Raw genomic sequence first — 24,335 nt, 5'->3', positions numbered from 1 at the left:
AATATTAATGTATTTGAAGGATTTGTACAAAATAGAGGAAATGGGATTATTTATCCAGTAAGAAGTAAAGAGATGTCTAAAATGGAGAAACAGATATGAATAATATACATGTCTTCTTTTAAAAAGTGTTTTTGTCAAACCTTTAAAGTTTTTGTCAAACTTCCATGAGGTAATAGGGTATGGAGTAACTCCTTCTGAAAACTACTGAATACTGTACAAAATTATGTCAAACATTCATGATCAGACTTGGATAAAAGACAGGACTGTGATCCTTAATAGAGAAGATAAAGAAGGAGGCAAACCCTACTATCACCCAGCTTTTTGCCTGAATACAATTCCTAAATATGGCGCCAGGTAGAAAAATAGAAACAGGGTCAAGTAATCTCTCTGAGTTGAAAATACAGAAACTAGAGTTGATGAAGGCTGAGTCAGCTAGAATTTGCAGGCAGAGGAACAGAAAAGAGGGCACTATACAGAAAAATAAGTCCAGAAAACTACCTAAAGTTATCTTTATATCTTTAGTTGAATATCAATCTGCTCAAGAGTGAAACTCCATGAAGACAGTAAAAGAAAAACCTCCAAGGAAAGAACAATACCGGAGATACATAAGCAGAAAAGTCCCTGGAACTCACACAAGGCCAACAATCATTCAAGTAACTACCAGCCCAAGTAGAGGGATCATGCTTAATACATGGGGCATTCACTAGAGATTTCAGAGGAAATGTATGTAAGTCTTAATGGTGGAGTTAAGCTAGCTCCAGAGTAAAGGTTACTGTAGACCCACCTAAAAATAAAAAGTAAAAGCAAGCCTTGAATGAATTAAACTGATCTCCAAATAACTTTACTCTGTGCCACAACAATGTCTGGTAATTTTTAAAGGAATACAGCTAAACTCAGAGCCATGTGTAGTGAGACATTCCTATAGTCCTAGCTACTCAGGAGGCTGAGGCAGGAAAATCATTTGAGTGCAAGAAGTCAAGGCTGCAGTGAGCTATGATTATACTACTGCGCTCCAGCCTAGGTGACAGAGTGAGAACCCATCTCGTAAAAAAATTACTACACATGAAAATTAGGAAAATGAAACTTATGAACATGCAAAAAATTAGTCAATAAAAATAGGCCTGGAATTACAGAGTTGATCGAATTTGTATATGAGAGAATAAAATATTTGCTATAAATATGCTTGATATACTCAAAAGTTTAAAGGAAGAGGTGACCTGAATAGAGAAATGTAGATATAAAAGGATTCAAAGGGAACATCTAGAGATGAAAAAGACAATATCTGGAATGAAAAATAAAGTAGATGCAATAAACAGCAGACTGTCATTGCAGAAGGAAAGACTGGTGAAATGGAAAATATTGCAAATGAAAGTACCCAAAATAAAACACAGAGAAAAAAATGACTAAAATAAATAACAGAGCCCGTGAAAAAATATCGTGCAATGACACGTGTGTAACTGGAGTTTCTGAAGGAGAGGAGCATTTAGGAATGAGAGAGTAAACAAAAACAATGGCTGAAAAATTTCTAACTTGAATGAAAACTGTAACACTCCAACCCAAGAAGCTCAGCAAATACAAAGCATGACAAGAACAAAGAAAACTAGACAAAGATACATCATAATCTAGTTGGTAAAGTCACAAAGAAACTTAGAAAATATTTTTAACTAAATGCAAATAAGAACAGAGAATGTTAAATTTTGTAGGTAAAACTAATGTGGTGCTTAGAAGGAGTCTCATAGAATTCAGTTCTTAAATGAGAAAAGGAGAAGGGTCTTGAATGAAAGACCTAAGCTTCCACATTAAAAAAAAAGAGGAAATTAAACCCAAAGTAAGAATGATTAAAATGAAAATCAGTAAAATAGAATATAAACAACCAATAGAAATAAAAGGGAGGGGATATGAATAAAGATCCAAGAGAATGAATAGAATAATAAAGGAACAATATGAATAACTTTATAGCAATAAATTTGACAACCTAGATGAAATGGAAGAATTACTTGAAAGACCTAAATTAGGAAAAGTGACTCAAGAAGAAATATAAAATGGAAATAATCCTATGTTAAAGAAGCTTAAATAATAATGAAATTCTTACCCACAAGGAAACTTTACACAGAGGTGGTTTACTGGTGAAATCCTTTTAGAAAATAAAAGATAAGGGTTGTTCCCAATTTATTATATGAGGTGAGCATTAGTGTGATAACAAAGACATTTCACAAATGGAAAACTATAGATCAATATCACTCATAAACACAGTATCAAAATACTCAATAAAATAGTAGCAAATCAAGTCTAGCAATACGTTAAAAAATTATGCATTACAACCAAGTGGGATATATACCAGAAAGGCAAGGTTATTTTAACAGATAAAATCAATTAATACATTTTACTACATTAATAGAATAAAGGAAGATAACCTTATGGTCATATCAGTCATTGTAGAAAAGCATCTATTCATAATACAAACTTTCAGTAAACTGAGAATAGAAAGAATTTGCTCAACCTTGTAATAAAAAAGCCTTTACAAAAATGCCGCAGCTAATGTTATACTTCATAATGTTGAAAGGCTGAATGCTTTTCACTTAAGATTTATATTCAACATTGTACTGGCAATTCTGGCTGGTGTAGTAAGACAAGGACCAGAAAATAAAGGCATAAAGATTTTAAAGGGAAAAGTAAAACTCTTTATTCACAGGTAATATGATCATTTATATAGAAAATCCTAAAATATCTATAGGAAAGCAATTAGAACTAAAATGTGTGCAAGATGCAAAGTAAATAAACATAAAATCAAAATGTTTTTTTACACGAAGAACTATCAATAACCGAAAATTCAGAGCTTTTTCTTTTCTTTTCTTTTCTTATTTTTGAGACAGAGTCTCGCTCTGTCGCCCAGGCTGGAGTGCAGCGGCACGATCTCGGCTCACCGCAACCTCTGCCTCCTGGGCTCAAGTGATTCTCTCCTGCCTCAGCCTCCCGAGTAGCTGGAACTACAGGTGCATGCCATGACACCTGGCTAACACTTTTATATTTTTAGTAGAAACAGGGTTTCACCATGTTGGCCAAGCTTGTCTCGAACTCCTGACCTCAAGTGATCCGCCTGCCTTGGCATCCCAAAGTGCTGGGATTATAGGCATGAACCACTGCACTTGGCTGAAAATTCAATTTTAAAATTTGGTACAAATTTGAAGTTTGGTTACAAATTTTCGGTTATAAGATGAATAAATTCTGTAGATCAAATGCGCAGCATGGTAACTATAGTTAATAACATCACATTGTATACTTGAAATTTGCTAAGAGAGTTGATTCTAAGTGTCCTCAACCCCCCTCCCCCCCACACACAGCATATTAACTATATGACATGATGGAGATGTTAATTGGCTTGATTGTGGTAATTAAGTCACAATTATACATATGTCAAAACAATATGCCATATACTTTAAATATATACAATTTTTGTTTGTCAATTATGCCCCAATAATGCAAGAGGGAAAATTACATTAACCTAATAATACTATTCAAAAGATTTTCCAAAAACATGAAATGCATGTTTACCCCTTCATATTTAACAAGATATGTGCAAGACCTGTACACTGAAGACTATAAAAATATTGTTGATGGAAATTAAAGAAAACCTGATAGGTACAGGGATATACCACCATGTTCATGAAATGAAAGACAATGTAGTTTAGATATTTGTTCTCCCCAAATTGTACTATGGTCTACAATCCCAAGCAGAATCCAAGCAGGCTAATTTTTCAGATATTGACAGTTTACTCTAAACTTTATATGAAAAGGCAGAGAACCTAGAATAGCCAAAATAATTTCAAAGAAGAACAGATTTGGAGGATTCTCTGATTCCAGGCTTATAAACATCTGTCAATGTGGTATTTGCATAAGAAGAGATTTACAGGTCAATAGAACAAAGTAGAATTCAGAAATAAACCCATACACGTATGGTCAATTGATTTTCAAAAAACTGCAGGGCACTTCAATGGGGAAAGGATAATCTTTTCAACTAATGGGGCTGACTACTTCTATTTATATATTTAAAAAATAGGTTTCTCAAATCTCAACCTTTACCTCATGCTCTACATGAAAATTAATTCAATGTAGAACAGAGATCAAAATGTAAAAGCAAAAATGTTAAATTTATGGAAGAAAATATAGGAAAATATCTTAACTTTGTGTTAGGCAAAGATTTCTTATATATTTACCAACAGTACAAAGGAGGTATGTCTAGAATATAGAATACTTAAAAAGAATACTCTTAAAACACAGCAAAAGAAGTCAAATAACCTTGGCTCACGCCTGTAATCCCAGCACTTTGGGAGGCCGAGGTGGGCGGATCACGAGGTCAGGAGATTGAGACCATCCTGATCATCCTGGTTAACATGGTGAAACCCCGTCTCTACTAAAAATACAAAAAATTAGCCAGGCGTGGTGGCAGGTGCCTATAGTCCCACTTCTTGGGAGGCTGAGGCAGGAGAATGGCGTGAACCTGGGAGGCGGAGCTTGCAGTGAGCCAAGATCGCGCCACAGCACTCCATCCAGCCTGGGCAACAGAGTGAGACTCCATCTCAAAAGAAAAACAAAAACAAAAACAAAAAAAACAAAAACGAAGTCAACCCAATAAAAATATGTAGAGGACTTGAACAGATACTTCACCAAAGAAGAAGGTAAATGGCCTCTAAGCACAGGAGAAGATGTTTAGCACCTTAGTAGCGATGACAGAAATGTAAATTAAAAGCACTATTGTGATAATTCTACATACCATTTGATAACTACATACTATTACCATAACTCTACATACATACCATTAGAATAACTAAAATTAAGTGTTGCCAAGAATGTGGAGCTACTGAAACTCTCAGACACAATGAATGGGAATGTAAAATGGTACAAATGCTTTGGAAAATACTTTAGCAGTTTCTTAAAAAGTTTGATGCATTTACCATGTGACCTAGCATTTTAGATATTTACCCAAGAGAAAGAAGAGCTTATGTGCACTCACAGATTTTAATGTGGATCTTAATGGCAACTTTATTCATAATGGCCCTAAACTGAAAACAACCCAAATGCCCATCAATAGATGATTGTATAAACAAAACTTTGCCCTATCTGTATAATGGAATATTACTTTGGATTAAAAAGGAATAAACTACCGATATGCAAAAATAGGAATGAATCTCAAAAACATTATGCTGAGTGAATTTTACTAACATGGAAGAAATGTTTGTGATGAAAAGATAGTGTAGGGTAGCCTTGCAAGGTAATTTTCAGACAATTTTAAGCAGATTTTAATGTTAATAAGCTTTGTAGAAAGCTTATGCCAAACATGAAGTACATATGCTGCCATATTGTGGCAGAAAAAAAGATTTCTGGGGCTACCAGTAGGGAAATATTGATACGGAAGGGATACAAGGTAACCATTTGTGGTGATAGAAATATTCTGTATCTTGATTGTGGTGGTGAATACGCAGACATATAGATTTAAAATGGGTGCATGTTATGTATATAAATGATACTTTAATGAATTTTATTTTAAAACAAAGAAGTAAACTTTTAGAAAAATGTAATTTGTTCATATAAAATGATCTGTCATGGGGGATAGTTTAGTTTTCCCAAAGTTATACATTTTGTCTTCTGTACTGTCTTGTTGAAAAAAAAGTTTAAACTTTACAAGGTCACTTTAACATTTTTTAAAAAAATTAGCTTCTGCATATTGTGCATAAAATTGGCATCAGTTTAGACTTAGCTCTTTCTAATATTGTAATAATAAACACTATTAATTACTAGGTAAGGGTCAGATAAATGAACAAAAGTTTTGAGAGATAATAAAAACATTCAAATTGATTGTATATAAGTAGACTAGCAAACAAAATATATTCTTCTTTGAAGTTTCCTGATATTATGCAAAGGATGTCAAATATGTAAACAGCAGGTGGGAATATAATGTGTTGGAACTAAGTGTTTCAGAGGAGTTGTAATATCTCATGTACTATTAAAAAGAGAAAGACTCTCCTTACTTTATTCTTCAGTATTTCTTGCAACTAAAACGATTGCTTTAATAGCAATTCTATCCTTCAATAAATGTGAAATACATTTGGCACTGGCAAATCCTCAAGTTTAAAATATCACCATACACAGTAACGTCATTTTGGAGTGCAGATACTAGGAGATGTATTCAGTGTACTCATTGGCATCAAGTCTTGTTTTTCTTCTTCCTTTCTTTTCCTTGCAGATATAAATGCAGTACAGGATTCACGGCTAACTCCAAATTAATCTGAGAGAAATTTTATTTTTCAGCAGACTTAAATGTTGCAGCTTTTGTGAATTTTACTAACGTGGAACAAATGGTTGTGGTGAAAAGATAGTGCAGGGTAGCCTTGCAAGGTAATTTTCAGACAATTTTTAACAGATGTTTAGTGTTAATAAGCTTATAGAAACATATTTGACAATAGGTTTTCTGATCATTGCTAATATATTCAACTGTGGCATGTGATATCTCTCCCAGGACTAAATTTAAGATGATAGAGTCTGTTCCTTTGTGAGTAATATAAACACTGACCTATCATCTATTTGATCATTAATACTATCATTGCTTTGGAATAACTAAACCAGCTTAACACCTCACATTTTCTTCTTCTTGGTGCCCCACTAAGCCCTTAGATCCCTAATTTTAAAAGATTGTAAAAAGGAAAATATGATATATCATGTTATTATATAGTTGTTGCCTTTTAATTTGACAAAATAGTAGTTCTCATGTAAGGTCTCTTGTGTAATGAGATTGGCTATGCAAGTTTGCAGATAAGATGTATCCTAGTGTGAAATTGCTTGCATAATAGAGGAGAAGAATTTAAAGAGCTAATGAAAACAGTCTGTAGGGAAAAATAGACAACAAGAATTCTATTCTTCTTGGTGGAAGGGGAGATGAAAAGCACCCTTCTACCCAATTATCACCATAAGGAGAAAAAATATTAATAGGGGAGGAAGAGGAGTTAAGCCATGCAATTTAATGCCCATTCACCTCCACTATAGAGTTTGTGGTAAAATCTAAATTGTGTACCAATGGTTGTCATAAATGTCTTCTTTCATGAAATCAAATAGATGCAGAGTTCTACATTACTTTGAATGTGGGATGAAGACTGGGAGCAAATGGAGTAAGAGAAAAAAGGACATTAAAATCTGGGTTATAGTTAAATTAGTTCTGCTTAGAACTAGTGAAAATGTTCAAACTAATAAAACATCTATGAGGGCAAGCTGGCATTCATTCATTCATTTACTCTTCATTCATTTTCAACACATGCGTGATGAACCGTTCTTCAATGTACTAGCCAAGTATCAGGCTTTGGTAGCTAATGCAACAGGCATCTCTGCAATCATGCATCTTTTATGGACTAAGGATAGGAGATACTGAGCCAAAGTCACTCAGTAACTATAAAATTATCATTGTGATAATTGCTATAAAAAAGCAGGACACTGTGAAGTCATATAAGAAAGGAAATTAACCTTGATGGGAGCCTCAAGAAGGCCTTCCAAAGGAAGTGAATTATATTTATACCTAAAGCACCAATAAGATTAATCCTGATGAAGACAAACAAAGGAATTTATCTGTTAGGATTTGACACAATAGCAAATAACAAAAACATCTAAAATAATAATAATGGCTTAAAGATAAAGAGTTTATTTTATTTCCACTTCCAAAGCCTAGAGCTAGGCAGTCCAAGACTGGTAGGGATCACCTCTGTGAGGAACCCAGGATTCTTCTATTTTGTTGTTCAATTGTGCAGGTCGTCTAGTTCCAAGGATACTTAATGGCCCAGGACATATGCTCCAGCTCCAGCTATTTCATTAGCATTCAATCAGCAGGAAGAAGAAGGGGAGGAATAAGGGCACACCTATTCACTTTAAGAGCACTTCTTATATCCCATGGTTATGACTTAGCCATGTGGTCACACCTAGCTGCAACAGACACTGGATAATGTGGTATTTATTGAAGAAGACATGTGCCCAGCTAAAAGTTGGAGTTTTAGTACTGTACAAGAATAAAGGAAGGTGTTACTAAAGACAAAAGGAGGAGGGGAGAATGTATATTGGGAGATAACTAATAGTCTTTGCCGGAGAAAACCATATGTGCTAAGGTAAGGTACAAGGCAAGAGGAAGTTTGGTATACTGGAGGGAAAGAGGGAAGCTCAGTGTATTTAAACATTATGGGCAAAGGGGAGGAAGAGTGTTAGTGTTCCCGGACCAAACTGAGGGTTGGGCTGCTTATTCTCATGGTCCAATAACAAGATGCAGACAAACTGGGAAAGAAGAGAGTTTACCTGTAACCAGGTATAGGGAGAAGGCCAGGGAAAATATCACCAGACCAACTCAAAATTATGAAGTTTTCCTGAGCTTATATACCTTCTAAGCTATATGTCTACGTGTAAGTGTGCATTCATCTAAAGACATAAGTGATTAACTTCTTCTCATCTATAACTAAGGTCTGAGTCCTGAAGACCTTCCTCTGGAGCCTCAGTAAATTTACTTAATCTAGATGGGTCCAGGTACCAGGGGTGATTACCCTTATCTTGTCTCCAGCTAAATCATGAAGATTTGGGAGTTCCTTTAGACCCCAATAAAACTTGTGTGTGGAGGTCTAGGGAGTTCCTTCAGACCCCCAGTAAAACCTGTTTAATACTAAACGGGTTCTGTTAAGAATTCCTTTGTTATTTCATCATGCTTCAAGGCCCTGGAAAGACCTAGGCAAAACTCTTGGTGGGCTTTCATTACATTCCAGTCTTTGTATAAGGGCAGTGGCTCTATCAGCTTTAAATATTTAACTTAACCACTCGGTCAGTGCTGCAACAGTTGTCATGGAGGCCTTCCTGTTCAGCTGTTAATGAGACCTGGCCTGCTTGATTAGTGGTGGGATACAGAGGGAGGTAGGGGCAGATCATGCATAGCCTTTTGGATCGTATTAAGAATTTTGAACTTTATCAGAGGAACAATGAAAAACTATTGAAGGTTTTAAGGAAGAGAAAAACATGATCACATTCTCATATGAAAAAAATATTTCTCTGATCACTGTGGAGGACAGGTTAAAGACAACGTTGGCAATACTTAGAAAGTTTAGGCCAGGCACAGTGGCCCATGCCTGTAATCTCAGCACATTGGGAGGCCAAGGCAGGTGGATCACCTGAAGTCAGGAGTTCAAGATCAGCTTGGCCAACATGGCGAAACCCCATCCCTACTAAAAAAAATACAAAAAATTAGTCAGGTGTGGTGGCAGGTACCTCTAATCCCAGCTACTTGGGAGGCTGAGGCAGGAGAATCACTTGAACCTGGGAGGTGGAGGCTGCAGTGAGCCGAGATTGTGCCACTGCACTGCAGCCTGGACAATAGAGTGAGACTCCACCTCAAAAAAAAAAAAAAAAAAAAAAAAAAAGGTAAAGGTAGGCATACTCTTTGGTGTATACAATTTCTCATTTATGAATTTATCCTGAGAAAGTCATCAGGCAAGTAGAGTAAGTATTACAAAGTCTGGAAGTATACCCACTGAATGTTTGCAGTGGGACCGAGGCTAGGAAAGTTTCACTCCCTCATGTATAATTTTTTATTTTGAATGATTTGTTTTACAATAAGCATGTGTTACTTTAAATTTCCTTGAAAAATCTGTAAGTCAATTTTACTTTAGAAAACAAAGGCAAAAAAAGGCCTGTGGCAATGCTATAAAGTAGTCTAGATTGCTAACTCATCCCAGATTGTTGCCTTTTGCTTTGATCACCATTTCTGTTATTTCCTCTTTCTTGGATTCTGCCTTTTGGCCTGGTCCCTTTGCATTGACAATCTTGAACATCTGTTGTCCCCTTGAAGAGTTCTACTAATTAAGGAGATGGCTTCCATGGTGTGGTAGAAAGACAAACGGACCTAGAATTAGAGGACTTGGAATATAATCTGGACTCATTTGTAGGATGATCTTGCAAATCGAGTAACATTTTGAGCATCAGTTTTTTACACTTGTAAAATAGGGATAATTCTGACTCTATTTTATTGGGCTATTCTATATCTGAAAGCATTTTATAAATTATGGAGCACCATTATCTATCATTGTCATATAATTTACACACACACACACACACACACACACACAAACACACACTGCCTCACAGGGAAATTCCATTTCTTCAATGTTAGACTGATATAATTATTCTCAAAAGTGTTTTTCTTTGATTGAGCTCAAGTTTGTCTCCCCACAGTATATTATTGTGACTGTTTTTCAGTTTACGACAACATAGACTTGGTCCAGCCTTCCTTTATTACCATGTAATAACCAACAAAGCAAATGAATTCAAACTATATAGATTTAGGTCTATTTTTTTATAGTAGAATTTTCACACCTTTTTGGAACTTCAGGAACACACTTTGTTCTCCAGTGAAAAGTTTGAACAGCATTTGGAATAAAGGAAACCATCTGAGGTTAAGTGTGTTCTGGTGGCTTCTTCCCATATATAATCGAAGATTATGTAGCTTGATAAAATATTTTCCTTCAAATCTTTAACTGTAAAGAAATGAAGTAAAAATTATGATTTTACACAGCCAATTTATATGCTGTCTTTAGGGGGCAGTGCTAAACCACTGATACGTTTCTTCATTTCTGCTAAAGCTACTGGTAATAGTTAATATAAAATAAAGCTAAAATGGCAATCTTGATATTTGTGATACAATTATACATACCCCTTAATATTAGTAAAATTTTCTAGGTAGTCAAATGAAAATGATAATTTGAAGCTCATTTATTCAGTGATTCATTCAATAAATATTTATTGCTTCATTATTCACAGCACATTGTAGGAGATACAATGTGAATAAGGCAATATTTTCTTTCAAATAACTTAGTTAACAAGGGTAAATAAGCCACACTTGTGTCTATGTACTGTATTTGCACAAGCACACAGTGTGTGTGTGTATACAACTCTTTTAGGGTAAAAATTAAAATAACAGTACTTACTGATTTTTATGTGCCAATCTCTGCCAAGCAATTAATGTTATCTTCATATAGCCCTGCAAATAGAAATTATTACACTATGTTTTCAGATAGGGAAACTAAGGATTAATAAGATTATGTGATTTGCTCAAAGTCACAAAGCTTGGAAGTGGTAGAGATAGGATTTAAATGTATATCTGTTTGAGTTAAAAGCCAATGCTCTTTGCCACTATAGAGTCTGTCAACTCAAGGTATCTGAAATACCAAATGCAAACACTTGCACAAAGAGCTAGAGACAAGCAGAAGAACGTGATATCATGCAGTTTGTGGGAAATCTGGAAAATTTTAGGTAAGGGATGAAATCTGAACTCCATTTTGAATCAGTGAGATTATAAGAAAATAATAAAAATGATAGTTAATACTTATTGACGCTGTGTGTCAGGCACTTTATATTTATTACCTCACTTAGTCATCAGGAATAAGCCCTGAGAGAGGTTCCACTGTATTGTTTTCCATTGCATTGATAAGGCAAGAGAGGCTGACAATGGTCTTATCTGCTGAAAATCATACAGCTAGTGAGAGGGCTATTTGGAACTTGAATCCAGAACTGTCTAATTTTAGAGCCCAGGCCCTTAACCACTACAATATGCTATGCAGACAAGTAAGGTGAAAGAAAGAATGAAAGCATAGAGCATGATTAGGCAAGGGTAAACAATTCCACCTGGTTATAATCTGAGGTGAGTATAGTGGAAAAGTAAAAGGGCTAAAAAATCATTTGACTATAGAACCTTGAAGCCAGATTAAGGAATTTGGATATCATTTGCTGTGAAATGGGAAATAGTTGGAGCTTTATGAGCAGGGAAGAGAAATAAACTTTTTTTTTTTTTTTTTTTTTTGAGGGAAGAGAAAGAGATAGAGGAAGTTCTCTGTGTGATTGGATTAAATCATTGTAGCAGCATTAACAAAATAGAAAAGAATGGATTAATCTAAAATGTTGATAATTCTTGGCCAGCTATCAATGTTGATGGTCAAACTGTTAGCTGATCATGAGTTGGTAAAGGAGATACCTTTTTGATCATCTTATCTATTCCTGTCAACAACTTTATCAAACATATATATATATACACACAAACACACACACTCTTTCAGATTAAGATTTTAAACTTCCATATATATATATATTATATATATATATATTTTACTCAAAGGATCTGTAGGGTCAAATATCCCTGTGATAATTACCTTCTATTATTGATTTGAGAACTATTTATGAAAGCATGGGCCGCTATGTATCAAATTACAGAAATTTTCACTCCCTGTCACAGAAGGCAAAATGCTCTCAGGAGTATACTTGTGTAACAGAAACATATTCACCAAATATACCTCTTTTATTTAAACTGCAATTATTTACATCAGTGTGGTTTTTCAGTATATTGTCTTTTACAGGGTATTGTGCCAAAGGAGCGGTCACAGAACATAGTGGTGAGGGGAGAGTAGGCTTTCCAGCCCCCTAGTCTGGATTTGAATCCTTTTTCTACCACTTGCCAGCTTCGTGATCTTGGGTTTTCCTTGATCTTTCTGGCCCTTAGTTTCCTCGTTTATAAAGTGAGAGGAAAAATATTTGCCTCAAATAGCTGCTGTGTGAATTAAAATAGTTAACAGACAATAGGCCAGTGATACTCCAAGTCACATTGTAAGTTCTCAGTCTAACAGTTGTTATTATTATTATTGTGTTTTACTGACAGTGACTGATTGGGGGGCAACTTAATTTCATTGCTTCTTAGTTACTGACAAGTGATCAAGGGAAAGTTAAAATGTGAATGCAGAAAACAAATTCTTTTAAATAGGAGGAAAAATAAAATCTTATATTCTATTTTTAAAAGCAACAATTTTGAGGGCAGGATGCTATTTACAATCCAATATGTAGAATATATTTACTTGCTTTAGTAATCATGATCTATCAATGTTGTGCTGAACAGTACATTCAGAGGGCCTTTAGACAATTTATTGCATGTCTTTTTATTTATGTATATACAACTTTTTTTTTTTAAAATTCAATCTGCTAAGTATTCAACAGGCTCTTAGAGTATGAGATTTTTCCTCAGTTTCTGCAAACTTTCATGCTTTATTTCTTTGACCCTCTCATCTCTACTCTTAATTTTTGGAGCTCCTGTTGTTCAGATGTTAAAGGTCTTGGTTTGACCCCTAGTTTTCTCCCCTTTTAAATTCTTTTCATCTTTTCGTAAATTTTGTCAGATTTTTCTAACTCTTGTATTGGATTTTATGTATTTCATAACTTTCTGTTCTTGTTTCATGGCTATAAATATCTTCTCTCTGAAGATACTATTTATAATTTTTTTCTCTATATTTATTTTGGTGTCTGTTAGAGGTTTTTCTCAAATATATGATTCTTATGAGTGGAACTTGCTGAGAGGTTGGCTTCACAGTAGAGACTAATACATAGATCCCACCATTTTCCTACTTATTTATAGATCTTTTTTCTTGGGAGGTCTGTTTCTACAGAGAAGAGTATTCTAGTTGTTTATCTGGGGATATAAACCTTGCTGCCATGTTGTCTAATGTAAATATGGTAAGGCACTGAGTAGGTTATGGATCTTCATTACTATATAGATATTAATTCTCTTGTTTTTGGAGACTTGGCATATCTATATTCTTAGAATTCATAATCCTTTTGCTTCAACTTCTCCAGAAAAATAAACCTCTAATTTCTTGCCAGTGGTGAAGATTTAGTTTCCTGGCTGGGTGAAAAGGAGATGGGTCTAGGGGTATAATTCTTTCTGATATTGAGTTTCATTCTGTGTCTGCCCCACTGATACTTATATACCTTCACAGGTAGCCAGTCCCTCCAATTCTTTCCACATGAAAGTACTTTGCTTTCAGTGTTCTCATGTTTGCTAAGTCAGGTAATACTTACCCATCTGTGATCCAAAAGTTACCCAACATTATCCAGAAGTTTTCTTAATATTGTTTGTTCATCTCTCCTGTCATTCTTATTTTTATGGTGTAAACATTTTTGTAAATGTTCTACCATCATTTTAGTGAGATTTGGGAGATAACAAAGGAAAATATATGTGCTCAATATGGAAGTCTCATTATGAATTTTAAAACTGTTACCCCTTTTATATGTATGATATAAAATTTTATGAAGTTTTATTTTGGTGGCATTCTGAACAAACAGGTTTATCAGGAATTCCCATTTCAGTAAAATATTTTCCTGTTAGTGCCCTGACTGCATTTTTCCTTAATTTTGTGCCTAAACCTAAATTCTCGATAAACCATAAGATTTTTCTCATTTGTTGCTATTCAAATATTTTATTAGGCCATTATCATGTTCTAGTCTTCATTATGAACTTCATATATTATTTCATAAGCCTTTCACACCCAGTTTTTTCCCTTTTAACTTAAGTTGGACTATATTTTTGTCTCAGTCACAGGGCACAGCTATGTAACTATGGTTAAAAGTGAGCTGACTTGTTTGCCAAGATATACCACGTGTCATTTATAGAATTTAATTGGTGTTAAGATATCTAAATATCATTGATATAACATATTGGTGTGATATAAATTTAATTTCAGAGAACCTCATCTACAATCAATTTGTCACCAGGAGAAGTGGAGGAAGAGGATGATGATGAAAATACGTGTGGGCCATCAGGACTTTGGGAAGCATTAACTCCATGTAATGGATGTAGGAACCTTGGCTTCCCCATGCTTGCACAGGTAAAAGTTTGCTTTTATTAAGGTACAATAAAACAAAAATGGTTGCCTATGTTTTTAAGTTAAAATCTCCCTCCCCTTCGAAAATCAAATTAGGATCTTGTTTACTTTGTGGTTTTTTTCAAAGTCTCAGGTAAAATGTGCATATAACTTAGTGTGTAGATGTGTGCATAAGCGGAGACATAATTTATGTAAAAAATTAATATTATTTAGTTTGGTTATAATGCAGAAAAGTTGTCTTGTTTATGAGGTTTTAATATTTTGAATCCAGAAATATATCATTTTAAAGAATGCTATTTTTAAAAAGTAACTAAAAGTTATCTACAGATATAGTTGTAAGGAAACATATTATGGCTCTTTAAAAGCATAACCAGTGATTATATTTTTCTCATCACAATGGAACATTGTAGAATAATGTGAATGTGTACTTCTGAAGGTTTTGGAATAAAATCCAAAAATGAAAACAGAACACTAAAATATTGACTATTAGTTTCAAGTCATTTCATATCATTAAGTCTACTTTAATTCTATAGTATCACCTTCAGGTTCCTATTGAGTGTTGTGAATCATACACTCTTAGAGGAGTTTCAGAAATGGCTAAAATATTCCAGAGATAGGAAATTTGAAGTCATGGTGAAAATGTCTCTGCACAATAAGTAAATAACTTAATATGAAAGGGTATAATGGTAAGAGGTTAATTACATAGAATATGGGTGGAAAAAACAGTCCAGGACAGAAAAGGATTCACAGTACTTATCCAGAAAAGCGTTACATCTCAAAGATGTTTTCTCTTCTGTCACAACAAATATGAAGCAATTATGTCTAAGAAACTATCACATCTTCCACATGTCTGTATCATAATTTGATCATAGTCACTCAAATTTCAGTATTAATTTGTTGTAAAAAGCTAAGTAGGATATTCAAATTAGTATATAGTACTTTAAAAATCTCTTCATAGGACTTTAAGACAGTTTACTGTAACCTTTACAGAATTGTTGTCAATACATACTAAACTGTGAGTTCCATAAAGGTAGAGATTCAAACTTTGATGCTCAGCATCTGTAGTCTAACGCGTAGTTCCTGGCAAGTCAGAAGAATGCGTTGGATGTGGTGTCTCACACCTGTAATCCCAGCACTGGGAGGCCAAGGTGGATGGATTGCTTGAGCCCAGCAGTTCAAGACCAGCCTGGGCAACATAGTGAGACCTTATCTCTACCAAAAATACAAAAATAAGCCAGGCGTGGTAGTGTACATCTGTAGCCCTGGCTACTCAGGAGGCTGAGATGGGAGGTCGAGGCTGCAGTGAGCTGTGATCACACCACAGCATTCCAGCTTGGGTGATAGAGTGAGATCTTGTCTCAAAAAAAAAAAGAAAGAAAGAAAGAAAAGAAAAAAAGAAAACAATAGAAAAAAATGTCTTCTTTATCAAGCAAAATCTGATGGATATAAAACAAAAAGAAAACACCCAAAATATAATTGGAATGAAGTAATAGTTGAATGAATCTCAGTGAACAAATGTGTGTATTCTAGGGTGTCATGTCTTCACTTAAAGATTTTACATATAGTTTTTTACCTCATATCTACATGGGTAAAGGGAAAGAAATTAACAAGCATATGTTGTATTTTATTATCTGCTTAGCAGTTTATCAATAATTAAATGTTTTAACCTATTTTTCCCCTCATAAAACTGTGTTTGTAAAAATGCATTTCCTAACCACTACTTTACCTTATATCTTAAAAAGAATTATTGAAACAAAATAAAGTATCAGGGTATTTACTGTAACGACTAGATGACTGCAAATCAAAAACTGTCAATAATATGATTGTATCTGATTTTCTGCCACCTTACTAACATTTTATTAGGCTTGGTAGTAACTTGCTTTTGGTTTATAATTTTTAATATTAGATTTGTTTTCCCTTTGGCCATTTCCTTGGTGAAGACTGGTATTGTTCAATAAATTTATTAATTCCTCAGATGTTCTAGTTACATTTACCACAAAATCTTTTCCAGTCAGCAGCTTTTCTTTTTGTCTTAATTTGTATGTGTACAAGTGCATCATGTAATTTTTAAAAACTATCCAATTGATTAAGTTTCTCAGTTTCCATTTTCATTTAATTCATCTTATCTAGAACTCCTTTTAACATAAATTTCAATTATGGCTCTATATTATTTTTTGCTTGTTGATATGTAGTTTCCTATGACTTTCCATTGAACGATAACTCACATTCCTCTCGTTTTTATCCTTTTGTTTTGGCTTTACTTCTGAAGGCTCGTTTACTTCTGCCTTTCTACTTTTTAAACCACATGACTCAGTGTTGATCTTATTCATTATTAAATTAAAACTAGTAGCTGACTTGATTGCTTGCTTTATAAAATCTGTATTTTGTAATTACTATGTTGAGTTTAAAAAGTATCTCTATTGGGATTTTAATTGTTACTACATTAAATCTATAAATGTATTTGAGATGCAGGGTTTTTTTTGTTTTGTTTTTTTTTTTTTTAAACTGGATTTAATCTAACAAACCAGCAATAAGACTATTTTACTGATCTTTCTCTCACTATAAATTTTTCTTTTTTTTTCAGACGGAGTCTCGCTCTGTTTCCCAGGCTGGCGTGCAGTGGTACGATCTTGGATCACTGCAACCTCTGCCTCCCTGGTTCAAGCGATTCTCCTGCCTCAGCTTCCTGAGTAGCTGGGATTACAAGGGTACGCCACTATGCTTGGCTAATTTTTGTATTTTTAGTAGAGATGGCATTTCACAATATTGGCCAATCTTGTCTCAAACTCCTAGCCTCAGGTGATCTGCCCACCTTGGCTTCCCAAAGTGCTGGGATTACAGTCGTGAGCCACTGCGCCCAGCCTCTCACTATAAATTCTTAAGAATGTGTGTGCGTGAGGCCGGGCGCGGTGGCTCAAGCCTGTAATCCCAGCACTTTGGGAGGCCGAGACGGGCGGATCACGAGGTCAGGAGATCGAGACCAACTCGGTGAAACCTCGTCTCTACTAAAAAAATACAAAAAAAAAAAACTAGCCAGGCGAGATGGTGGGTGCCTGTAGTCCCAGCTACTCAGGAGGCTGAGGCAGGAGAATGGCGTAAACCCAGGAGGCAGAGCTTGCAGTGAGCTGAGATCCGGCCACTGCACTCCAGCCTGGGCCACAGAGCCAGACTCCGTCTCAAAAAAAAAAAAAAAAAAAAAAAAGAATGTGTGTGTGTGTCTCTGAATATTATTTTTTAAGGGCTATCCTTTAGCATTTATATTTGTGTGTGCATATGTGTGTATATATACAAACATATAAACATGTTTTATGTATATATAACATGTTTATATATGTTTTATTGCAAAATATATTAAATAATTTTATAGTTTTGCAATTAAAATATACTATATATAGCATATTTTTGTGTGTATATATAGTATATTTTTACATATATAGTATATACACATACACACATACACAATTTGCAACATTTTTGAATTCACATGGTTTTTTACTTTGTTACCTAGGATTCAACCATCTCAACCATTGACAAATGGTAATTTTTAAATCTTTTTCTGTTATTATAAGTATCATCTAAATTATCTCTTAAACTTTGATTACAAGAGATGAGGTACCAGGATATGTATTGTTTTAGAATATTAAGAAAACTGTGGCCTAGGAACAGGATCTGATTGATGGTAATAAGCATCACGATTTGTAATGAGAAGCAGATTGAAATATTTACCAAAGGAATATACAATTTAAAAAGAGACTGAGTCAGATTGAAGATTTAGAGAAGAGATACAAAATGTGCAGTGCTTTTAGCAATGATCCCTTCTGTGATTATCAAGGGACTACAATGTGGTAAGCATGCTGACAGTCCTTGAATACAATGATAAAGTTGGTCTCTGTTAAGAGTTGGCAATATGGTCATTTTAAAGCCTCTTAGGGAGTCTCCAGTATCATATGATACTGGACTACATACCATATGAACAACAAAAATTGTTTTATTTTAAAAAGTTTTTCATTTGACATTATTTGCTGAAAAGTGATTTATAATTAGATGTGATTTCTCAGTAATGTAACCTTGAAATTCACAAAGCTAGAATATCTAACCTGTGAAATGTTTTTCATATTTTGAAGCCATTTTTTCAGGTCTGAAGCACTTTTGGAGACTATTAAAGCCATAAGCACTGTGAGGGTCTACTGGTAAACTGCTTCCTTACAATGTATACAGGAACCTTTGGGATCTGTACCATTAGTACAGTACTATGTAAAATTTTATATCCCCAGATTTGTTGGATTGGAATAAATTATTTTTCACATTTATAGCCCTTGATTGGATCCAGCAAACATGTATCAAATATCTTTTATATTCAAAGCATAGTGCTCATCAGAAACATGAGTATTACAGAAACAATACAGACTTAATTGGGGGCCAGGTTGCCTATACATTCTGGTTCTGGATTATCAAACCATATGAGGTATTACTTTAGACCAAAGCAGATTTTTTACTTGCAAAATTAGAATATTGGCTAATCCCGTGGATGTGGATGTTACAATTCTAAAATTATCTAATTTCCAGTTTTCCAGATTATGAATTGATCCTATATTAGGTTTTCTTTTATTTTTCTGTCTCCAAGAATAGTAAAATTGGAGAGAATCAGCTAAAAGATGAGTGCTTTGAAATTGTCTTTCTGTTGTGACTAGATTGAAGTTTCTACAAATTCATGACAATTTAGAATTCTAAATAACATCAGAGGATTAAAATTCTTGGGAAGATACTAAGAAGATTTACTGTAAATAGAGCTTTTATGGGACAATTGCAAAGCAGTTAATTAAGATTTAAGAAAGGAAATCAAGAGTGAAAAGACTGGGAAAATTAAGCCCTTTCTGGAAAGTATGATTAAACTCAGAATTTGTTTCTCAACACCACCATTTACACAGTGCCTCCTATGTACCAGATATTATACATGTATAATCTCAAGGTGACCATTTAAAGAAACAGTCTACTAAAAGTCACAGTTAATGTGTGGCAATGCTATGATTCAAACCTGGAGCAAGAGAGAGAGAAAGAGAGAGGGAGACAGAGTGTGTGTATGTTTCTGGGTTCTCATTTTATATTTTGGAAAATAGTTTTAGAAGAATTCTTCTGATGTAGGATCATATCTTTGAGAGTAATCTTCAACATTTTATTCTGTCATCTATTAATTTTATGTCATCTATTTATTTTTTATAATAAAAAATGTAAAGTTAAGGGAAAGTTAAAGATAGTTTTCAGAGCCTGATCATAAATTGATATTAGTTTTATTGCTACCCTTCCTGTCAATAGAGCATATGTTATTAGAGCAGATAATATGAGTTGATAGATTTTATTATGGTGAATCATGTTGCTCCCCTCCACAGTCTTAGGTGAGATGTCCACCTCTGCACCATGTGTAGTACCAGACTTTGAGGTTATTACTGCAGAGTCAATCCAGCTAGGTAGAGACCCTCTGACTTCCATCCCTTCACTCATGTGGCCTCATCCTGCAGAGTTGAGATACTGACTCCCAATGCTGAGTGGCAGAGAGTCAGTCTTTGAGGAGCAGAGAGAGGCTGACAAGGCTGTTGCATTGACAGTTTCTCTCTGCTCCTGTAGTCACCACATTCATGCTGCTCTCTAGGGAGAGGCCAGTAGCACTTACTGATGTGCTTGAAGTACCCTTTTAGGACAAGAATGTCTATGCAACCCTTGCTATAACAAGATTAAGACATAAAAGCACCCACTATAGCCATGCTGGCTATACTTCCTCCTGGACCTTTGAAGGCTGCTTTTGCCAGTGCTGTGTTTCTCTTCTGAGCCTGCAGACTTGGTTGCAGCCACATCCATGGCACCTGTGGTGGTGCTTACTGTCATCACTACTGTTGTTGCCACCCTGCCCCTTTATCAGGCACTATAGGTTTTATGACTGCAGGAATGTGTGAACTCTTGAATGTAGTATATGAGGGAGGTATGTTGGATTCATATCTCTATTGTATAATCATAATAGGTGGACCCAAACATTTCAGCATTCACGTGAAGTCTACTGATTCTGAATTGCTCCTTCTCTTCACAGAACTTCATGGCATATCCCTAGGGAGAGAACAAATAAGCAAAGAAAGTGAGACCAGCAAGATCTCCTTTCTCTTCCTATAGGTAAACAACAAAAATAAAGTGTTGCACATGTACACAAGCATGTTGTGTTGCCACCAATGTATATAAGTGGCAATTTGCAGGGAGACATGTCCTACAACATATCAGCCTACCTAGGTCATAGTATGGGTTTCAGAATAGACTGGTCAGGATGCTTTGGATAGCATTACAACATTGGATATAGAATGAACAGCTGTGAATATAAAATGAAAAGTTGCTGACAGCTAAGAAATCTCTGAAATTCAGGTTTGGGGAACACTGGAGAAGCACTAGGAACCTCCTCAATGTGCCATGGCCTCCAAATGGAAGCTCATTTGGCCTTCAGACCTTCCAAATGCAATGCATTTCCCTAGTGAGCTGCAACACCAAAGGCTCTACAGGACCTTTACCTGCTCTCCCCAAAAGCATCCTGGCCCCATCTAGTCTCTGCATAGACTCACCACTGGGCTTCTCTGCACTTCCTCAAACACAGATGAGTCTGATGTGCTGCCAGCTAGGATAGCTTTGGTACCACTGTAAGCCTCCACTGGTGGTCTCAGGATGTAAACAAGGTTTTCCCAGTGAACAAAAAGGTCTTCACTTGCATGTGAGGGGGGACACAGCTGAAGATAGAAAGAGCGGCCAGTGGCAAGCTTCAGGTGGAGCTGTTTTTTTATGCTGTTGTGGATGGTTATTTTCACAAACATCAAGGGAAGCAGTCTGGTTAGTTCTAAGATCTCTGCAGGCGGACTATCTGTTTTCTGGGTGGCAGGACCACACCTGGCATTGTCACAGACAGCAGCTGGTCGGGCCAGCAGCATGACATCAGGTAGTGTGAGGCAGGGGCTGGTGCGAACAATGCCCACTGTTACCATTCGGGCACGGTTGTGCACATCAATCACTTCTCCTCTTTTGCTGATCTGGATAAAGTCGCTCTCAAACATGGGTGCATACCTGAATATAGTATACTCGCCTTTGTACAGTTGCCGCTGAAGCTTCCCCATGGAGGTATTAAACATGCCCATTGCGGGGCTGCTTTGGGCAGTATAATACGGTAACATACACTGCTCCTCCATGTCTTTCTTTTATCAAGACAGTTCCCAGCAGCTGCTCCACACCTTCCTTAACATGCCTTAGTGAGCATCCTGTTTCCTTGGCCACTCTGGCAGGTGGGCCAGCAGTCGTGTTCTACAGGCTTTCTTTTTTGTCCCCAAATGACTCAGAACAGGGTAGGGTATTGATTGCCAACTGCTCAATGCCAGAGACAGTTGGTCCCCGGGATCCAGACTGTGCCCTGCTTAGTGCATGGAGCTGTCAGGAGCGCAGATGTTGGAGCCCTTGTGGATGTCCAGGCACACAGATGTCAGTGCTCATTTGGGAGGGACTTCCATTTGAGCCTGATATTCCACGTCAAAACAACCTTTGCTCTTTGATTCCACAACCTGAACTGGTAGTCCCACTGCTCTTCTTCCCAACCTGAACCATCCGCTGCTGCTAAACTACCCTGCAGGACCACTTTTATCCTCCTCTACCCATTGTGACCTGCCCCATCACACACCCCTTTGTTTCTGTCACCCAACAGCCCCTACCTCAGGGCAGGGACACCGTCCTCTCCACCCCACCCTCAGCCCCACCACTCTCCACAGCTCAGCAGACCACTCTCCCCGACCCTCCACCCATCTGGGCACCTTAATGCATTCTGGCAACTTGCTTTCAAAAAGGTTAGAGGTAAATTTTCTGTGAGAAGCAAGACTTTAATATACATTCTCTGTCAACTCTTTTATCCAGCTCCTCTAGTCGTAGACATTTATTTTAAAGAGAGAATTGAATACATTGGCAAACACGTTAGTACAGGATGTTTGTCAATGTTTATTGTAGAGTAAAAAATTGTAAACAGCATTAGTGTCTTACAATAGTGGATTGCTTAAATAAATTATGGAGCCTTCTGTGATGGGACAGTCTACAGCCCTAAAAATGATTATGTGGTTTTCCTATTTATTGACATGAAAAGATACCCCTGACCTTTTTTTTTTTTTCTTAAAGAAAAAGAGAAAAACTGATTTCAAACTCATAGTATAGGTGAGATTAAATTTATGTAAGACCATGTGTATGTGTTTGTGGGTATGGAATTATGTTCAGTGAAATGTTTAAAGTGCTTAGGTGTAACTTTCATTTTCTTTATAATTTCTATTTTTATTGGGAAGTTTATTTCTGTTACCAGGGTAAAAAGCTATTTTATTAGCAATGCATTTTTTTTCTGTTTCTACAGCCATGATAAATTTTATGTTTTGACTCACCCTCAAACTGTTGATGCAATTTTTAAGCTTTTACCTAGACAGTTGTACCCTGGCTATGGAGGGAAAAGAGCCTTAAACATCACATTTATGCTCTATTCTTTACCATCAGATTGTATTGAAAAAAAAAAAAAGCTCTAAAGAATTTTGCCAGGTATTGTAAATATTATCAATTTAATAAGATTATAATATCTTTATTGAAAACAATCCACATAATAACCCATATGAACATACACACACACACATACACACACACAGCCATAGCCATAGTTGAGTCTTTTTTTTTTTTTGAGATGGAGTCTTACTCTGTCACCCAGACTGGAGTCAGTGGTGAGATCTTGGCTCACTGCAATCTCTGCCTCCTGGGTTCAAGTGATTCTCCTGCCTCAACCTTCTGAGTAACTGGGACTACATGCACACGCCACCATGCCAGGCTAATTTGTATTTTTAGTAGAGACAGGGTTTTACCATATTGGGTTTTACCATATTGCCCAGGCTGGTCTTAAACTCCTGACTTCGTGATTCGCCCACCTCGGCCTCCCAAAGTGCTGGGATTACAGGTGTGAGCCGCCGTGCCCAGCCCACTTGAGTCTTTAGTTGTATAAGTCAATGCAAACATAAGTTCTTCCTTTCTTATAGAAATGTGTGATTATTTTGGATACTTGGAGTATTTTTATTTTATTTATTGAGATGCCTATTCACATATCAATAGCACTTTTTACTGGCCTTCCTAAAGTCTTCATATCTTAACTTCCACTTCAAGTCTATGTTACTTATCTTGTAATTGGCAAAAACCAAGCCACCAAATACATATTTAGTAAATTAACATTTTAAAAGTATCCAAGTGGTTCTGGTGTTTTTCGTAAGGGACAACTGGATAGGTAGTATTGGACACAGCAAAATTTAACTTAAGTACTTTTTTTACTGATTTTTTAAAAAGCTCTTTCATGCTATACACATATATGACAATATATTTGTCTTAGGGTTCCATTAGAGCACTGGTCTCCAAGGAAGCCAGAAACTACATTACTTGTAGAGCCTATAGACGTTTGGATTTTCCACACCAGTCAGTAGACTGACAACAGTGGAACCTCCTTCATTTGGCTTGATAACCATCCTATGTTGCATTCTGGCAAATATCTATTTTAATGAATTTGATGGGGTTTGTCTGAAATTCCTCTAGCTGTTTAGAAAACCA

At 35.8% G+C, this 24,335-nt stretch overlaps 2 protein-coding genes across 7 annotated transcripts in view; one reads left to right on the top strand and one right to left on the bottom strand.

Annotated features, from left to right (window-relative positions):
• ANKS1B (ankyrin repeat and sterile alpha motif domain containing 1B) overlaps window positions 1-24,335 on the top strand; it is a 1,279,773-nt gene that overhangs the window by 334,603 nt on the left and 920,835 nt on the right. For all 6 annotated transcript variants that reach the window (XM_008004353.3, XM_037987370.2, XM_037987376.2 and 3 more), the window contains exon 9: window positions 14,568-14,711. In XM_008004353.3, coding sequence (XP_008002544.2) covers window positions 14,568-14,711 — 144 coding nt within the window. The remainder of the gene's footprint in view (window positions 1-14,567; window positions 14,712-24,335) is intronic.
• Window positions 19,981-22,839, bottom strand: GARIN6 (golgi associated RAB2 interactor family member 6). The gene is made up of 2 exons (XM_008004351.3): window positions 21,305-22,839; window positions 19,981-20,804 (listed from the first exon to the last, which is right to left on the bottom strand). Exons 1-2 carry the CDS (start codon window positions 21,917-21,919, stop codon window positions 20,694-20,696), a joined length of 726 nt encoding a protein of 241 aa, XP_008002542.1. The 5' UTR covers window positions 21,920-22,839; the 3' UTR covers window positions 19,981-20,693.

The sequence above is a fragment of the Chlorocebus sabaeus genome, chromosome 11 (genome assembly GCF_047675955.1).
Source record: "Chlorocebus sabaeus isolate Y175 chromosome 11, mChlSab1.0.hap1, whole genome shotgun sequence".
Taxonomy (NCBI): Eukaryota; Metazoa; Chordata; class Mammalia; order Primates; family Cercopithecidae; genus Chlorocebus; species Chlorocebus sabaeus.
The sequence above is the reverse complement of the archived record's forward strand: the minus strand, read 5'-3'. Positions and strand labels throughout refer to the sequence as shown.